At 36.9% G+C, this 18,753-nt stretch overlaps 2 protein-coding genes across 2 annotated transcripts; one reads left to right on the forward strand and one right to left on the reverse strand.

The window, feature by feature from the left end:
* Positions 1 to 371: 371 nt before the first annotated feature.
* Inx2 (innexin 2) lies at positions 372 to 2,259 on the reverse strand. The gene has a single exon (XM_069055813.1). It carries the CDS (start codon positions 2,120 to 2,122, stop codon positions 1,043 to 1,045), a length of 1,080 nt encoding a protein of 359 aa, XP_068911914.1. The 5' UTR covers positions 2,123 to 2,259; the 3' UTR covers positions 372 to 1,042.
* A 9,058-nt stretch (positions 2,260 to 11,317) lies between these two features.
* Positions 11,318 to 18,727, forward strand: LOC138136494 (innexin inx7-like). The gene is made up of 6 exons (XM_069055691.1): positions 11,318 to 11,585; positions 15,260 to 15,529; positions 15,579 to 15,762; positions 15,810 to 15,915; positions 15,963 to 16,191; positions 18,190 to 18,727. The coding sequence occupies exons 2-6, from the start codon at positions 15,293 to 15,295 to the stop codon at positions 18,640 to 18,642; spliced, it is 1,209 nt and encodes a 402-aa protein (XP_068911792.1). The 5' UTR covers positions 11,318 to 11,585; positions 15,260 to 15,292; the 3' UTR covers positions 18,643 to 18,727.
* The last annotated feature ends 26 nt before the right edge of the window (positions 18,728 to 18,753 follow it).

Genomic DNA, 18,753 nt, shown 5'->3' on the forward strand with positions numbered 1-18,753 from the left:
TGCATATTTAAACATAATGATCAGCGGCGAGACTGTGACTGCGTGTACCAAGTCGGGATGTTTTTACGGTAGCACACGATAAAAAGCAAATAAAGCGAAAAGCATAAAATAATTAAGGAACGGTCTAATGTATAATTAATTGTTATGGTATCTACTACATGGAGATCGATGACCCAGTCGTTTACCCACGACGGTTTAATTTATGAAATTCGTCACAGATGACGCCATGCTGGTAGTATCCTGATTCACAATTTCCCAACACTACGTCACAAACTACCGGAAACTTGTTGCGAATTACACTTATGCTAATTTTAGAAAATCAACAAGTGTCAGTGGAGGTCCTGGGTGCGTGAGAAAGAGAGAGAGAGAGATAATTTAAAATAGCTAATTTATTTCGTCAATTCCATACAAAAAAAAAAACAAAAAAACATAGGCACTCTCGGTGTATAATATTTATACAATAATTTGTTGAACACATACGTTTTTTATACAAATTTTCGCTCGATGGAAATAGTGGTCTCGTGTATGGAACTTAGTCTAGCCTAAATCCTAAAACATCACATATGATTTAAATTATTCGATTAATAATAATTACACGCTAAGGGATATAAAACAGAGCATACAATCAGATTTATCACAGAGAATGCGATTTCGCCCGCTGCACTGCTGATTGATGGATTGGGTGGTGGTCCAGCGGGGGCTGGGCCCGGAAAGTACAAGTCAAGTCACAGCCAGCGGCGAAAACGTCTCTGCCGGCTTGTTCATTTATTGCTGAGATGTAAATAACAGGAGAGTATATTTTGGGAATGATAATATTGAGCTAGAATCTAAGCGAAAAATGATATATCACAGCCGCCATCGGCCGCAACTCGCACAGTCTTTTTCTGCAATCACAGAACGGTCCTCGATCAAGTCACCTTTGATGTGCAGCAGGTAAATCGAGCATCGATTTATAAAAAAATAAAACAAAAAATTTAGGCGTCATGTCTCTCGAAAATTAATTGTTCGTAAAGGCACGAGTAGTGGAGGATGGGGCTGCACGTTAGACAGTCTCTTTCCCTTCGAGCTTCTTGGAGAGGTCGTTGATGATCTCCCTGAAGATGAGGGGGTCGATGTTCTTACCCATCTGGTAGAGGACGTACCAGTCGCCGATCTCGCATCTGCTGTTGATCGTCTCGACCTCCTTCTGCGGGGCGATCTTGCACTTGCCTCTGAGCAAGTAGAGTCGCACTTTGGGCATGAAGATGACGATGAGTCGGTAGAGCAGGGAGAGGCCGGAGAGCACGCTGAGGAAGACGAACCAGAACCAGAGGAAGACGTAGATTTTCTCGTTGACGATGTTGAGGGGGAGGACGCAGAGTCCGTCGAATTTCTGCACCGAACCGGAAGGACCGTACTTGTGGAAGGTGCACTTGGTCACCTTGGGGAAGACCCGCGCCATCGGGTCCTCCCGCTCCTCCGGCTCCATCTCGGTGAAGCTGAGGACGTCGCGGCCGTACGTGCTGAACTCCCCGTCCAGAAAGTAGTCCATGAAGAAGATCTGGCCCACCACGTTGACGAAATTGAGGACCTCGCAGATGAAGAACCGGAAGGCGTAGAAGTTTTGCATGTGGAGGTTGGTCACGAAGTAGTCGACGAGGAGGCGCTTGCGGTCCGTCTTGCAGTCCTCGCTCACGATGGGGTAGTTCAAATCGAGGACCAGCATCTTGATCCTGCCGCCTTCCCAGGTCTTCCACAGGTAGCGCGGCACGTAGAAGAGCATCGCTTGGAAGAAAAGCGCGAAGCAGACCCACTGGTAGTACTTGTGGTACTTGACCTCGTCGGTGCCGTCCTTGTGGCTGGCGACTCCGGGCTGGACGATGTCGAGACCCACGCGTCCGGTCAATCTGTTGGGGATGGTGAACGTGGAGTAGATCCAGCAGTAGGTGTCCATCACGTTCAGCGGGATCTCGTCGACGATGCAGTCGATGGGGTCTCCGATGTACTGCCTGCTGGTCACCAACAGCGAGAACGCTATCAGGATGATGACGGTGGCTTTGTAGTGCAAACGGAAGACGTTGTTGTCGATGCACACCACATCGATCTTGAGCAGCCCCTTCACGGAGCCGAACACATCAAACATGTTGTCAGTTTTTTGGCACTAGCACTCCCGAAACTTTTACTACTGGTACTAATTAAGAGGTTAATTGTTGGTGGCACTTTCTACTGTGTATTTATCTGTACGCTGCGAGCGCTACTACAGCACCGCTGCTATCCAAACGTCTGCATTTGAGGGGGGCGCAGCCGACTAGGAGGGATGGCGCTCTGATTGGTGCGCGCCGTAGCCTCGTTTCAGGCCGGCTGGAAAAAAGTTTTGAGAGAGAGACAGTCGCCAACGGTGAAACCCTTCTTCTTATCTGACTCGCTACTCTCTGTCGGTAACAGGTTTCGATGCGCTGCGAGATGCACAATTAGCACAGAACAGAACCGATCGTTAAGGGTTGCTGCATGATGCACTCGCGGAATGCATTCCGACACGCATCCTTCTTCCCACACGACCAAATTTAAAGGGAAAACGGAGCCGCAAAGGGGAGCGACGCCGCACCGCGACACATCTTTCAAGCAGATGCAGCTGATCAGGGGTGTGGTGAAACAAACATGGCGGATGGGCCCATCAAAAATTCACGACCATGGGGGACTTTAACCGCTTCCAAGTCGAATAAAATCTTGCTTTTTTGGACAACAACTAACAAGGCCATTATTTCACTGTCAAGTCATCATACAAAATAGTTGCATAAAATTGAAGGGGGCGCTCTAGTTTGGATTTTTTTTCTCTAGGTATAAAATCTTTTTTAAAGAATCATACCTCACGTACGAACAATTTTAAATGCGTTTTTGTCGAGACTGTTTTTTAAAATGGCCGCCACAGTATCCCGCGATCTACTCCAAATTTGAAAACGAGAAAGAAAAAATCAACAGTTACTTTTTTAAATGTCCTCGCGCTCTCAGTTTTCAATATATATGGTGTTCATTTCAATTTCCTCTCAAAGTTGGCGCTGAAGAACCAATTGTGAACACAGAGTAAAAACAAACGACGTAAAAGTGAGGTTAAAGGTTTAAAGATTTGATCCGTGATCCGTAATCCGTGGTGCGTTCACAATCGACTCTACAATGCCAACTTCGAGCAGAAAATTAAATAGACACCTGATATTTTTTTCTTTTTGGTATCTGTTGTAAATACATTTATACAGGGTGTCTTAAAATTATCGTATTTCGAGTTCGGGGCTTAGTAGGGGACATCCTGTTGACCAAGTAAAAATGTTTAGAAAAAAAATTGCTGAAAAAAATATCAAAGTTTCCAATATTTGTTCAAAAGGAGCTGATTAATATTCTAGCTATGTTGTACTTCCCTTTTGAACAAAAATTGGAAAAATAAAACTTTTATTTTTTCGAGATAAAGCTGTTTTTTCAAGAAATGTCTTTTCATTTATATTTTAATATTTTACATAATCATCCTCACCATATTTCAAAATTAATGTCAACCATTTATATTTTTTATTTGAAGAAAACATGATGAAAAGTTTGAATCTTCAGACCCATATATCTTTGTAAAGACCCCCCCTATGTTTTTTTTTATTTTTTCGAGATTCCTGAGATTTTTCCCTACAAGACCTCCGACTTGGAATACGTTAATTTTGCGACACCCTGTATTAATTAATAAAGTTTCGGGTTTTTTTTTTTGGAGAATCGATTGTGAATTAAAAAATATCTCCAAAAGGAATAAAATACCTCCAAAAATGATAAACTACCTAGTTATGCGTTGAAAATTGTTCGAAGGACGTAATAATAATTTTGACATATGTCAACAAGAAATTTAGGTTATGAAATCGTTAAAAAATATATTTTCATAGAACAAGTTCAATATATCAAGAGATTCGTTTCTTTAATTTTATTTTAATCACCCTGTTTATATTTTTGACATGCTTCTAATAGTTTCACTAAATTGTCAAAATTTTTCATCAAGTCCCATTTAAGAATTTCAATGTTGGGAAACCTCTCCTGGGACTCTCATTGATAATTTAATTTGTAGTCACTTTCGATGTAACCAGATGAGTAAAAAAATCACAAATTAATTATTTCTCGCTATTTTTAATTAATTAATTTTTTTATTTAATAAAGAAAAGAACCAATATGGCTTCTTACCCAATATGAGCGTTCCAATCAATTTTATTTATCTATGAATTTTTTAAATTAATTAAAACATTTTAATTATTATCTAATATCGGGCTGGGAAGGCGTTGGAAACCGTCAATTGTTTTGATTTTTTAAAGTGTAAATTGACAGTTGTAATCAGAACATGTCGAAAGCTAACCTGAAACAAAAAATCTTCGTGTTTTTTTCTTTTTTGCAATGTTTTTCATTAAAAATAGAAGAATAATAGAAGCAATGTCATTCGTGTCAAACGGCGGGAAATTCAAACGTAACACTGTTCCAAATGGTTTACTTTTTCAACGCCTCTACCCAACCCAGGTTCTCTTTTGAACGCATGATACGAGTATATACAGCGTGAGCGTTAAAATCTAAAATTCCGCACTTTATGGTTTGCACAATACAGCACAATATTTAAGACACATTTACAACTATTTAAATATCTACTTATATAGAGATATTTTTTTAAACAATTAAAATCATTTTCACTTACATACTCAGCTTTTCAATGAATTCAATGAATGGACCAGATTTTAATCTAATTCCACAATTCATCTCAACACTCAAATCACTTTCATTGACGTGTTTATTTATCAGTTAAATTGAATGACATTTTATTGCTGAACCATGGTTCTGATCATCGTTCAAATAATTATCTGAGGAACAGTGAATAAGTGAATTGTAAGATTACTTTTATTGCCTGATTAATACAAATTTTGATTCGTCAATATGTCGTCATTCCAAATTTTGGTTCGTCAATATTTCGTCATTCCAAATTTTGATTCGTCAATATTTCGTCATTCGTCTACTGTCACTCTCCTGATTTAATTAATTATTTTACTAAATTAAAAATCCAATTGCATTGGGAAACACTTGTTATTCTCTATTTTTCCAATTTTTCCACAGACAAAAGTTTCAAAATCTGTGCCACTCTCTCAAAACAGTATATTTTCCAGTTCCCTTATCTTTATTGTTTCAACTGTTTACAGGTATTTTGGCTACCTGCTCCACCACACCATGACAAATCAAAAAATTCTTAAGCATTTAGCTGATTCATTTTCTTTGTATTAAATGATATCAGAAGAATGGGAACTGGAGAAACACTAACCTCACAATTATGAGCTGTTGCCATTGTTAGCGCCACTGCTGGATCCTTCATTAAATACAGGGAAACAACCCCCCAGTTGGACCAACCCAACGACATAAAAAAAATAGATCCAGATTGTTTTCCAATTTGTGTTTTTTTTGGGGGCATTTTTGCAGTATACATACACATAAAAAATCCATAAAAATGATAATAGAAAAAAGACTTGACCTGGATGCATACTATCACATGACAAGACATTATCTGTCTCTCTTGGACAGTGTTGCAATGGTAAAAGTTGTCAGAGGATTTTGAAAATGACTTGGTGATTAGAAAACAGAATACAGAGTGTCCCATGAAATAAAATTTCTGCGCAAAACCTTGCCTGTCAAATCTGTGACAGGAAGAAATGAAAAGTATCGTTGAAGTGAATTTTCTTTTTCCTCTTTTTGTTGCACCAGCTGGGTAAAATGATCTGGTGATTAGAAAATAATAAACAGAGTGTCCCATGAAATAAAATGTCTGCACAAAACCTTGAGTGTCAAATCTGTGACAGGAAGAAATGAAAAAAGTATCGTTGAGGTCAATTTTCTTCTTCGCTTTTTCCTCTTTTTGTTGCACCAGCTGGGTTTTCTTTGGCAAGCACACGTGAAGACGTGGACAATTCCTGTTAGAATGAGCATCGGCGGTGTCTGCAAAGCTCTTCGGCGGTGTGTTCGGGAGGTCAGGGGTGGCGGGTGAGGCAGCGTTGACCGCTAACAGAGGTGACATTCCAGCCTACCGTTCGCTGAACTGTCGTGAAGAGCCTCCGAATTTCCTTCGTCGGAAAGAGGAAGAAGTACGGCAGTGTCGTAATTTAGTTGCTATGGAGCGCAGTTGCGCAAAAATAATTTGGTCAAGCTCGTCGAGGTTCTGGATAGTTTCCGGCGCGTTACGCAGTCGTAATTGATGTTATCGAAATCGTCCGGAACCTCCGGTAGCCGGCTGGACACGGCATAAATTCTTCGGATTATCTGAAGAATTCGCAGCACGCCGAGGCGAGAACGTTGCGAGAAAAGTCGGACCTTGAAGTGGCTTGTCTCTAGTCAGTATTATAAGTAACCCCTTTGGAATGCAGTTCGATCAATCCGGGTAGCTTCAGCTTTGTCCGCCGTTCTGTCGAGTCATCTCGGGTACATTGTCGGTACCAAGTCGGTACCGACCGGATCGGATTGAACCCAAACGCTTCTTCGCTGCAACGAACGCCGACTGTTTCTGCCAGGTCCAGCTGGACCAAGCGTCAATGACAATTATGAAGGAATGGCGCTGATGTGGATTAATTGTGGGGTCGGGTACCAGCCTTCCGGACAGGTTAACGGTTGTGGTCAACGCCAACGTCGCAATTGATGATGGGTTCATTATCTGGGTCAGATCCATTCAAAAATTCTGACCAACAGTATTACCTGATTTATTTGTCTTGCCCGAATTTCGCAACAGACAAAACATTGTTTTTTCAAAACTATTATCGGCCAAATTCATATTTTACTTCCTTTTTAATTCGAAGAGTACAAAAAAATGAGTAGTAAATCTCTACAGCACACAGTATTTTCTACATTTTTACACAATCAGCGCATGTTCATGTTTTTCCAAAAAACGTATTTCTCATCGAAATTTAAATACGTAAGTATTTAATTTATTTAAAAAAATCATAGTAAATACATGATAAAGACCCAGTAGTGCTAAATGATCTTTCCTAATCCATTCAAATTCAAAATATTCGCATTCTGTTTCTTCTTGGATTTTTGAAGAAATAAATAAATAAGTCATAAATACACGTTTTAGGTGATTTTTGTCGACAAATTGTGGCCAAAATAATCAACAAATTTTCCTGAAAAAAATATATGCCATAAAACTAGCTTAGATTGAGAGTTCTTGACATTCAAAGTGTTCAAGACGGCTTTAATTTTTCCAGAAAAAAAGAAAACGTCAAGTGAGTCGCCTTACTTTACGTTTTTTGTTTTTCTGAACAGGATTTAATTCAGGGATCAAGAACCTTTTGAATTTTTGAAATGAAATACATAATTCAATTTAAGATTTTGGAGGACAAGACAAAGATACCAAAATAAACGAATCGGAACATTTCGCGCGGACACCTGGTATATTTTTTGAACAAAAAATGGTTTGACATTGCAGGCACATTCTTCATTCTTATTTTTAGAAATATTTTCACTCAGGAATGTACCTACTATTTTAGGCGATTTTTGTCGACAAATTGTGGCCAAAACAACCACTAAATTTTCCTGAAAAAAATATACAGGGTGTAACAGAAATAGGTGCATTAATTTTAACTGGTAATAGAACTCGTCAAAAGGAACAACTTTTCTATGTATCATTTTGCCGAAAAACGTTGTTTAATTCCAAAAAAAAAAAAATTGGAGATTTTTCACTAAAATAGCCCTAGGTCACTAAATACTGCAATGGATAATTGAGATCAGCGCTAATATGAAATATTAATTAATAATAATATTAAATAAATAATACTTTTTTCTATAATAATGGAACTTTTTAACAAAGCTCTGTTTCTATCACAACAGAAAATTTTCGCCCTTACCCATAGGCGGGTATACACTTTGAGGGCTAATTTATTCCAAATTTTAAATCAATTTGTATTGCTTTTTCGTAAAAATGTTATAGAGAAAAGTTCCATGATTTGGCGTGTTCTTCCACTGGTTAAAATTAACACACGTATTTCAGAAACACCCTGTATAATTTTATCTACAATATTACATTTGTAGTAGAAGACAATGGATTCAGGTGTTCAACAAAGAACTGATTTAGTTCCTCTAATATTTAAATTTTACTTTGCAATATTATTGGCGCATGAAGGTCATAGAAGAATTTAAAAATTTTGAGAAACTTTTAAATCGATATAAACAACATGTCACTTTTAACAACAACAAAACTAGATAACATTTTCTAAACACACAAATGATTTAGTTTATTGTGAAAGATCTTCGTGGAACAGGGCAAAAATATTGGTGACGTGTTAATACATATTAGGAAAAATCTCAAAAACGCAAAAGGTTTTACCCACCATTATTAATCTCAGTAAAGAGTAAAATAACAAAAAAATTATCTTTAGTAAATAAAAAAATAATGCGACTTAAAAGTGAGTGTTGCTGATACCTTGTTTTAAAATCAAATTGATACGAATATTCAAATTTTTGAAATGAAATACATTATTCAATTTAAGATTTTGGAGGACAAGACAAAGATACCAAAATAAACGAATCGGAACATTTCGCGCGGACACCTGGTATATTTTTTGAACAAAAAATGGTTTATCATTGCAGGCACATTCTTCATTCTTATTTTTAGAAATATTTTCACTCAGGAATGTACCTACTATTTTAGGCGATTTTTGTCGACAAATTGTGGCCAAAACAACCACTAAATTTTCCTGAAAAAAATATACAGGGTGTAACAGAAATAGGTGCATTAATTTTAACTGGTAATAGAACTCGTCAAAAGGAACAACTTTTCTATGTATCATTTTGCCGAAAAACGTTGTTTAATTCCACAAAAAAATTGGAGAGATTCTTCACTAAACTAGCCCTACGTCACTAAATACTGCAATGGCTAATTGAGATCAGCGCTAATATGAAAAACCGTCCATTTTCATCCAGAAAACGTGTTTTAACGCCGAAATCGAAATTCAAACAAAGCAAAAAATCCACTTCGTAAGAATCTGGTTGTTTCACGTTTTTAGGTAGCTTAGTTTTGGAGATATGAACGGTTTTAGGAAAATCTTTCCTACTTTTTTAAGCCATTACACAACGTTTTTCGCCAAAATGGCAGAGAGAAAAGTTGTTCCTTTTGATGAGTTCTATTACCAGTTAAAATGAATGCACTTATTTCTGTTACACCCTGTATGCCATAAAACTAGTTTAGATGGAGAGTTCTTGCCATTCAGTGTTCAAGACGGCTTTAATTTTTCCAGAAAAAAGAAAACGTCAAGTAATTTACCTTACTTTAGGTTTTGTGTTTTTCGGAACAGGATTTAATTCAGGGAACAAGAATCGTCAAGAACGTTTCTTTGATGTATCGTTGATGTGTTCCTAAAATTTCAAATATGTTGAGTAATTAAAACCGATGTAATTCCATGACAAAATTTGATTGATTTACTGTTGACAAAATCGTAAGAGCGCTAAATATGAAAATTAGAATTTGGATCTCGTCACTGGCGTTATTCTTCCCCTTAAGAGTGTTTTCCTAATCTCTTGATTTTTTTCTAAACGAAATAGTAAAGGAAGTTAAAAAAAAAATTCACGTCCGTCAAAAAAAGTGGAAGTTGTTTCAATCATTCCAGTGATTTTTGAATTGGCCAAGAAGCGTTAAAAAAAGTGCCATAGCGGTTAATTTTTGCACGCATTTTGCGTTAAAAAAAGTGCCGTAGCGTGTCATTTTTTAATGCAATTATAAAATTTTTCATTCATAATTAGTAGTTTTTTTAACGAGTTCGTATGTAAATTGGGATTTTTTTGACATGAGTGGGCCAATTTACAACGCGAGTAAAACGAGCGTTTTTAAGGTCCACGGGTTCACACAGGAGAAAATTTTCAAATTTTGAGTGTTGAAAAAATTGTTATCTAAACTTACGGGCGCCAAAAAATTTTTGTATGCAACTCGTTAGTAAAGTTTTTTTCTCGCTGTGCTCGTGCGGCAAAATTTCCTTCTCGTAAAAAAAAATATTACTTTACTCGCTTGTTGCATAAATAACTATTTTCATCGTATATTTTTATTGCACTGTTTAATTTGAGTCAAATAGCGTTCAAAACTTACATAAAGTGTCACCTGATGTTTAAGAGGTGAAATCACGCTGATTACAAACGAGTAACTATTTATAGTTCAATTGTACTTCCACAAAAACTCTTTCAATTTACAGCGGAATCGATCTGTGAGTTTGGCCATTGTTTTCTTGTCTTATTTTTTCCAAGATAATTTCTCCATTCTTTGTAGTGTAAGTACACAATTAAAACGGGAACTATCTAGATCAAACATTTTTGTCGCCAGCCACTAAACTAACAGATAATCTAAAATTAATGGTTTTAACAATTCCCGTTTCAAACAATCAGAAAATACTTTTTAATAAGAGCGGCGTTAGCAAACAAGTTTCCAAATATGTACTGTAATGACGTGGAAAAACACGAGGAATTGTCGATGCTTCCACACAAATCAATCGATTTTTCTTTGTGGCGTTACGACACAAAACCGATAACATTGTTGGAGAGTTTGACGTAAATCTTTTTTTCTCGATATTTTTCCTTTTGATATTGTGGGGCTTTGGAGCGAGACCGAAAGTACAGAATCACCTCACGATGACATTGTTGTCTAGCGTAACATGACAAGCAATTTTTCTCTTGTCCTACATTTCCCAATTTTCCAAAAAATGCACACGTTGCAACAGCAAACATATTTGATTTGTTGCCTACTCTTGTTACTAACCACCAGTCAAATATTTGCTTTGGAGAAATTAAAAACGTCACCGACCCCAACGTGACAATCTTTATCAACTCATTGTACTCTTGTCTGGAAAGTTCAAAGGCGAAACGGGATCCAGGTCATATCAATTTGTCTGAATTATTTGATCAAGCGCTTTGGTGCGAAGACAACGAAAATTGGAAAAAAATACGATTTTTGATTTCTTGGTAACCTCTTTTTAACCGTGTCTTGTTTACCTGTTTATCTCTATTTTCTCACCGCGTAAATCAATGTGACTCCACTCTACGTAGTTCTTTGTCTTTGTGTTTGCTCACCTGTGCCTTATCAGTCACTTAAAAATTGTGCATTCGTGACCAACTTCCGAAATTCGCTCCAGCAACAGTTCATTAGTTTTTAATCTAATTCGAACAAGTTTATTATTCAAGCTGGATTATCCTTATCGGACGGCGCTACTGTACGAAATCCGCTATAGCGCGAACAGGAGAGGGCCGAAGACGGACCCTTGAGTCGAGCCGCCGCAACCTGACGTTAGTCTCGACGGTGCATCTGTGATTGTTCGAAATTAAAATCGATGCTTTTGTTCGCTCTATCTTATCGCAAGTACACGCTCATTAAATCAACTTCATATTGTGAACAGAGCGCAGGCTTAAGGTGACATAAATTCATCTGAACTTATAATTGACGGTCGAGCTCGATGAGCAAGATCATATTAAACGGTTCTTGAAAAGTGCTTCTGTGTCTGACTAAGAATTGCCTCGAAGATGTTAATCGGGGCTAATTAATTTTGTATTGGCGGTGGTGGTGCAGCTGACGGTGTGATTTTTTTTCTTTTGTAAGTTTTTATTTTGTTCTTCCTATTTTTACACAATTTTCAAGATTTTCAATCTGTGCTTAAGAGGTTAATGACTTTTGAGGTCTTCATCTTGACACAATATTTTGCAACATAAGGTGCCAATTAGTAGAATATTTTATAATGTATTACAATTATTTCTGAATCCGAGAAACTATACTTTCACGATGAGAATGGCTTTAGCAAGTCATGTCATATCTAGGAATATCTTCAGAAATTATTTATTCATTCTGTAAGATTATACAAGATAACAGGTTGCAAATATGCAAGATATCAGTTGTGCAAGTTTGTGAAAAGGAAAGATAAAAGAAACACCACTCTAGAATGTGCTTTAACGATGCATCACTAAAATTTGGATTGCACCAAGGGATCAAATCTAAATCTAGAATATCTGAAGGATCGAAGAAAAACGAATCTCATGTGACCAGATGCATAACAAAAGAGATATTTTTGCGTCTTGGAAATAATTAAAAGTGCATTTTGATGTTTACTTTAACACATTCTATGTTAAATCATGTAAAAGAATAGAGAATAGAGAAGGCTAAAATAAGAAAAGATTTGCTTCGACTGTTGTTGGTCTGAGAGATGAAGCATCTTAGAACTTGTTGTTCCAAGATTGAAAGAATTATGAGAAAAATGACTTCTAGATGGTTCTATTCAGTATGTTCAAGATGTTCGTAGATAGCTTAAATCCATTTTTTAATTCTGATGTGAGAAAGAGTTTTTGGCAGTGACAGATGATTGGTCACGTGAATTTGAAAAGGCATGTTATCTAGTTCAAAGAACTGTTGAAGGTAGATCTAGAATGGAACAATTTCGATTTGCTAAACGTCATTGTGCTCTCTAAAATTGAATTTGAAACTACAGGGATTAGTGTAGGTGTAGTGTTGAAGCAATGAGCAAGAGCTTTTCGAATCTTTTTCCTACCACGGTATTATTTTTAAAGACACAAGGAAATCTGTACTTATCATGATTTTTTTGTTGATAACGATGAGAGTTGCTTTGTCATCTAGGTAACGGATATCTAGGAACCATCTAACTGATATCTAGGAATATTTTCTGAAATAGGTGCAAAAATCCAACTGCGCAGAGATCAGTTGTTTAAGGTGCTAAGAAAGAAAATTAAAAGCATCGCTAATGTGTTTTTTGCACCAAGTTATCAAATCTGAATCTAGAAGATCTGAAGCATCAAAGAAAGAAGAATTTAGTCTGACCAGATGCTTTAAAAAGAAATTTTTACTTTTTGAAAAGAAAAAAATGCATTTTTCTTCATTTCTTTTTGAACCACTTGACATCTTGACGTGACCTGACCAAATGCTTTAAAAAAGAAAATTTTACTTCTTGAAAATAATTTAAAATACATTTTTCTTCATTTCTCCTTGAACCACCTGATATCTCTTGACGTGACCTGACCAAATGCTTTAAAAGAGATGTTTCTACTTCTTAGAAATAATAAACAAATGCATTTTTCTTCATTTCTTCTTGAACCACCTGATATCTCTTGACGTGACTTGACCAAATGCTTTAAAAGAGAAATTTTTACTTCTTGAAAATAATTTAAAATACATTTTCCTTCATTTCTTTTTGAACCACCTGATATCTTGACGTGACCTGACCAAATGCTTTAAAAAAGAAGTTTTTACTTCTCGAAAGTAATAAAAATGCATTTTTCTTCATTGGTTCTTGAACCACCTGATATCTCTTGACGTGACCTGTCCAAATGCTTTAAAAGAGAAATTTTTACTTCTTGAAAATAATTAGAATGCATTTTTCTTCATTTCTTCTTTAACCACCTGACCAAATGGTTTAAAAGAGAATTTTTTTCTTCTTGGACATAATAAAAAAAGCATTTTTCTTCATTTGTTCTTGAAGCACCTGATATCTCTTGACGTGACTTGACCAAATGCTTTAAAAGAGAAATTTTTACTTCTTGAAAATAATTTAAAATACATTTTCCTTCATTTCTTTTTGAACCACCTGATATCTTGACGTGACCTGACCAAATGCTTTAAAAAAGAAGTTTTTACTTCTCGAAAGTAATAAAAATGCATTTTTCTTCATTGGTTCTTGAACCACCTGATATCTCTTGACGTGACCTGTCCAAATGCTTTTAAAGAGAAATTTTTACTTCTTGAAAATAATTAGAATGCATTTTTCTTCATTTCTTCTTGAACCAGCTGATGTCTTGACCTGACCTGACCAAATGCTTTAAAAGAGATACTTTTACTTCTTGGAAATAATAAAAAAAATAAATTTTTCTTCATTTCTTCTTGAACCACCTGATGTCTTGACGTGACCTGACCAAGTGGTTTAAAAGAGAAATTTTTACTTCTTGAAAATAATAAAAAATGCATTTTTCTTCATTTCTCCTTGAACCACCTGATATCTTTTGACGTGACCTGTCCAAATGCTTTATTAGAGATGTTTTTTCTTCTTGGAAATAATAAAAAAAGCATTTTTCTTCATTTCTTCTTGAACCACCTGATATCTTGACGTGACTTGATCAAAGGCATTAAAAGAAAAAATTTTACTTTTTGAAAATAATAAAAAATGCTATTTTCTTCATTTCTTCTTGAACCACTTGACATCTTGACGTGACCTGACCAAATGCTTTAAAAGAGAAATTTTTACTTCTTGAAAATACATAATTTAAAATACATTTTTCTTCATTCCTTCTTGAACCACCTGATATCTCTTGACGTGACCTGACCAAATGCTTTAAAAGAGATATTTTTACTTCTTGGAAATAATAAAAAAATGCATTTCTCTTCATTTCTTCTTGAACCACCTGATGTCGTGACGTGACCTGACCAAATGCTTTAAAAGAGATAGTTTTACTTCTTGGAAATAATAAACAAATGCATTTTTATTCATTTCTTCTTGAACCACCTGATGTGTTGACATGACTTGACCAAATGTCTTAAAAAAGAAGTTTTAACTTCTTGAAAATAATTTAAAATGCATTTTTCTTCATTTATTCTTGAACCACTGATGTCTTGACGTGACCTGTCCAAATGCTTTAAAAGAGAAATTTTTACTTCTTGAAAAGATGTAATTAGAATGCATTTTTCTTCATTTTTTCTTGAACCACCTGATGTCTTGCCCTGACCTGTCCAAAGGCTTTAAAATAGATAGTTTTAGTTCTTGGAAATAATAAAAAAATGCATTTTTCTTCATTTCTTCTTGAACCACGTGATATCTTGACGTGACCTGACCAAATACTTTAAAACAGAAATCTTTACTCCTTGCATTTCTCTTCATCTCTTCTAATTTCAACACATTCTTTCTAGATAAATCTAGAGAATGATAAAATAGCAAAATCTTTGTTTCAACAGATGAAGCATCTTATAGCGTGTCTCTCAAATAACGAACTGGCAGTCTTCTAAATGGTTCTAGATTTTTTAGTATGTCAAGTGGGTGTTGATAGCGAAAATCTATTTGTAACTCTGATTAAGTGATTACACTGTTTTATAGCGGGAAAATTAATGATTTGGCACATGAATACGTAACACCTTAAACTAGTTCAAAAAACTGTTCAAACAACAAATTCTAGTTCCTTTAATCTAATCACTGTGACCAAATATCTCTATCAATCCGTCTTGAACAAAGTCAGTTGCTGAAACAAAACAGTGAAAGTCATACTCGCTTCTTTGCAGTACATTTTCCACTTCATTTAACAAATTGCCAACATGTTGACCACGTTCGAGACAATATCGAAAAACTTCAAGATCAAACCGCAGAACTACTACATCGACAACTGGATCTTCCAAATGCACTACCGAGTGACCACTTTGATATTTCTCGTGGCCACCATCATGGTCACCTCGAGACAGTACATCGGCGAGCACATCAAGTGCATCAGCGACAAGGGAGTCCCCGAACATGTGATGAACACGTTTTGCTTCTTCACCACAACATTCACCGTGGTAAGTACCAAAAAAACAGTCTAGTTCCTCGAGTACTGACAAGCTCCAGGTGAAACACTACGACGACGATCTGGTGGCCAAAGGCCACGTGGCGCACCCAGGCGTGGGTTCTTACGGGTTCAATTCCACTGAACCCATCCAGAGACACGCTTACTACCAATGGGTCCCCTTCGTTCTCTTCGGACAAGCCATCATGTTCCACTTGACCCACTTGCTCTGGAAAAAATTCGAAGGTAACTGTCTGTAATTGACGTTTCGGGTGCTGATCGATCGTCTTCAGGTCGTCGACTCCGCCGCCTCATCGACGGACTGCGATATGGAGCTTTTTCCCTCCTAGAGACGGAGGTCCAAGTGAAGGACAAGAAGATCCCGACCAAGGACAAAAAGTACATTTGTGCTTGTTGACAATACAAAAATACAGTCTTGGTTGCAGAGTCGAGTTCATGAAGAAGATCCGCGAGGCCTTCATCAAGCGCATCTACTTCAACAAGTCGTGGTCGCGCTGGCTCGTCTTCTGTGAAATTCTCAACGTGTTTAACGTTGTCTTGCAAGTTTACATCACCGACCAGTTCTTGGACAAACAGTTCTTCACGCTAGGGGTTGATCTTATGAACGACGGCCTCGCCCAGACTGTGACGGTGTTGGACGAAGTCTTTCCCAAGGTAGGAGTGATAATCTCTTGTGTAAATTGCTGTGTTGGCTCGGTACGACTTTGAAGAATTTTTAAGGCAAATAGAAGAGGGATGGATCCGGACTTGCTAATTAACCATTACTTATTGTTTAAGTGAGCGAGTAAATAATTAAAAGCCGCGAAATGGTAATTAGTCACGAGACGACAAATTAGTACTCGTGGTACTAACAATACTACGTATTCAACAATTTAAGAATCGAGAGATCCCAGTATTTTGTAAGCGTTACGATTTTTTTGAAAGTGGTACTTTGCCGGAAATGTTGAAGTAGTACCGCGACCAAAAATCTTGAATTAATACCTGACCGAAATTTTAAAGTAGTACCCCAATAAGTCGCGAAATGGTTATTAGTCACGAGACGAAAAATTAGTACTCGTGGTACTAACAGTACTACGTTTTCAACTATTTAAGAATCCAGAGATCCCAGTATTTCTTGAGCGTTAAAATTTTTTTGAAAGTGGTACTTTGCCAGAAGTTTTAAGGTAATACCGCGACTAAAAATTTTGAATTAGTACCTCACCGAACATTTTAAAGTAGTACCCCAATAAGCCGCGAAATGGTTTAGTCACGAGACGACAAATTAGTACTCGTGGTACTAACAGTACTACGTATTCAACTACATATTTAAGAATCCAGAGATTCCAGTATTTCTTGAGCGTTACAATTTTTTTGAAAGTGGTACTTTGCCGGAAATTTTGAAGTAGTACCGTGACCAAAAATCTTGAAATAGTGTCTGACCGAAAATTTTAAAGTAGTACCCCAATAAGTCGCGAAATGGTAATTAGTCACGAGAGGAACTATTAGTACTCGTGGTACGTATTTAACTATTTAAGAATCCAGTATTTTCTAAGCGGTACTAGGTCTAGGTCACAATCTCAGTATTCTAGAAGCAATAGATAGGAAATCATGTTTCAACAATTACGACACTTTTTGGATCAATATTTGCTGATATCAAACACTCAAGTCAAGTGAAAAATACATATTATCAGAAATTTAATACAATTGGAGACATTTATGTTTTCCAAATATCTCAGAAAAAATGAGGTACTTTTTGGTTTTGCATAAAGCTAAAAAAATACATTTTTTTTCTAGAAAGTCATAAAGTTCTCGAGTGCATTCACTTTTCTGGCACCCAACAAACGCCATATTGCCTTATCCATAAATTCTCTTAGCGACAGTTACTTCCTCAAGACTCTATTTTAGGACCCCTATTGTTTACACACGGTGCAGTTTCAATCAGAATGATTACGCCACATCTGGATATTACGACTCTTTTAGACATTTAAGATGTAATAAAAATTGTGACGAGCAACGCGAATTGTCCAAAATCAATTTGAGATTTTCAGATTTGTAGCTATTTGGCCTTGAAAGAACAAATATGTTGTGTCGTACCAAGTATGTACGTTAATTGTCTGGTCAATAATTAGAGAAAGATAAATCGTTAGGTCATAATTATTCACTGCATTCCCAGAGCTCGTGGATGCTACGAATTATTCAAATAGAAGAATTTTGCAATGCAAATGTAATTCAGACGACTCAGATAACATTCTTAACAATAATAAATTGGAATTAATTGGTCGAACGAAAATGAGAGTTTAGGTCACGATCATTACGATCATTTGTACACATTATTCGTGGGAATTAATGCAAATTTTCTGAAAAATCCTAATTTGCAAGCTTTCTTACTTTCGTGAAGATTGTGGCGGCGGGAACGGGAATATCTCAGCCGTCTTACGTGATACTGCGATGACACTCCTCATTGTTCGTGCTGAAGAACCAGGTTATCCAACACTGAAAGAATTTTGGAAATCGGTTCAGTGGTTCTCGAGTTTATCCCGAACATGTAGACATACAAAAATACGCACGAGAGGTTTTATACGTCTGTAGAGCTTTCTGGTCTGCAAAAAATCACTAAAAGTCTCGTTTTGAGTCTTCGGGAGTAGTACCGCATAGTGTAGAGTCCTCTTTCAGGTGACCAAATGCACCTTCCACAAGTACGGCCCCTCCGGCTCGATCCAGCTCCACGACGCCATGTGCGTGATGGCCCTCAACATCATCAACGAGAAGATCTACATCTTCCTGTGGTTCTGGTTCATCTTCCTCTTCGCTATATCTTGTCTGGCAGTACTGTGGCGCCTCGTCACAATTTTGATGCACGCCAGGAGCAAGAAGTTCAACCAGATTGTCTTCGCTACCTCTTGTCCTGGCAAACTGAACCCGTGGAACATGCTGACGGTGACCCAAAGGTGCGACTTCACCGACTGGCTCTTCCTCAAGTACCTCGCCAAGAATATGGACGGGCTCGTGTTCAAAGAGCTGTTTCTTGGCTTGGCTGAGGACCTCGAAGAGAACAAGCGTCCGCTGATCAGTTTGGAAAGCGACGAGGAAGCGGGTACTCTCGAAAAACCACGCAAATTCGACTGAGCCAACTATTCTAGTCTCGTATTTAGGTTAAATTTAGGCTTTTGTATATTTTTGAGCTTGTGAATAAATTTTTGTTCGTGCGGTGGATCGGGTTTTTGTGTATCTGCCGTT

Source organism: Tenebrio molitor, chromosome 8, assembly GCF_963966145.1.
Source record: "Tenebrio molitor chromosome 8, icTenMoli1.1, whole genome shotgun sequence".
Taxonomy (NCBI): Eukaryota; Metazoa; Arthropoda; class Insecta; order Coleoptera; family Tenebrionidae; genus Tenebrio; species Tenebrio molitor.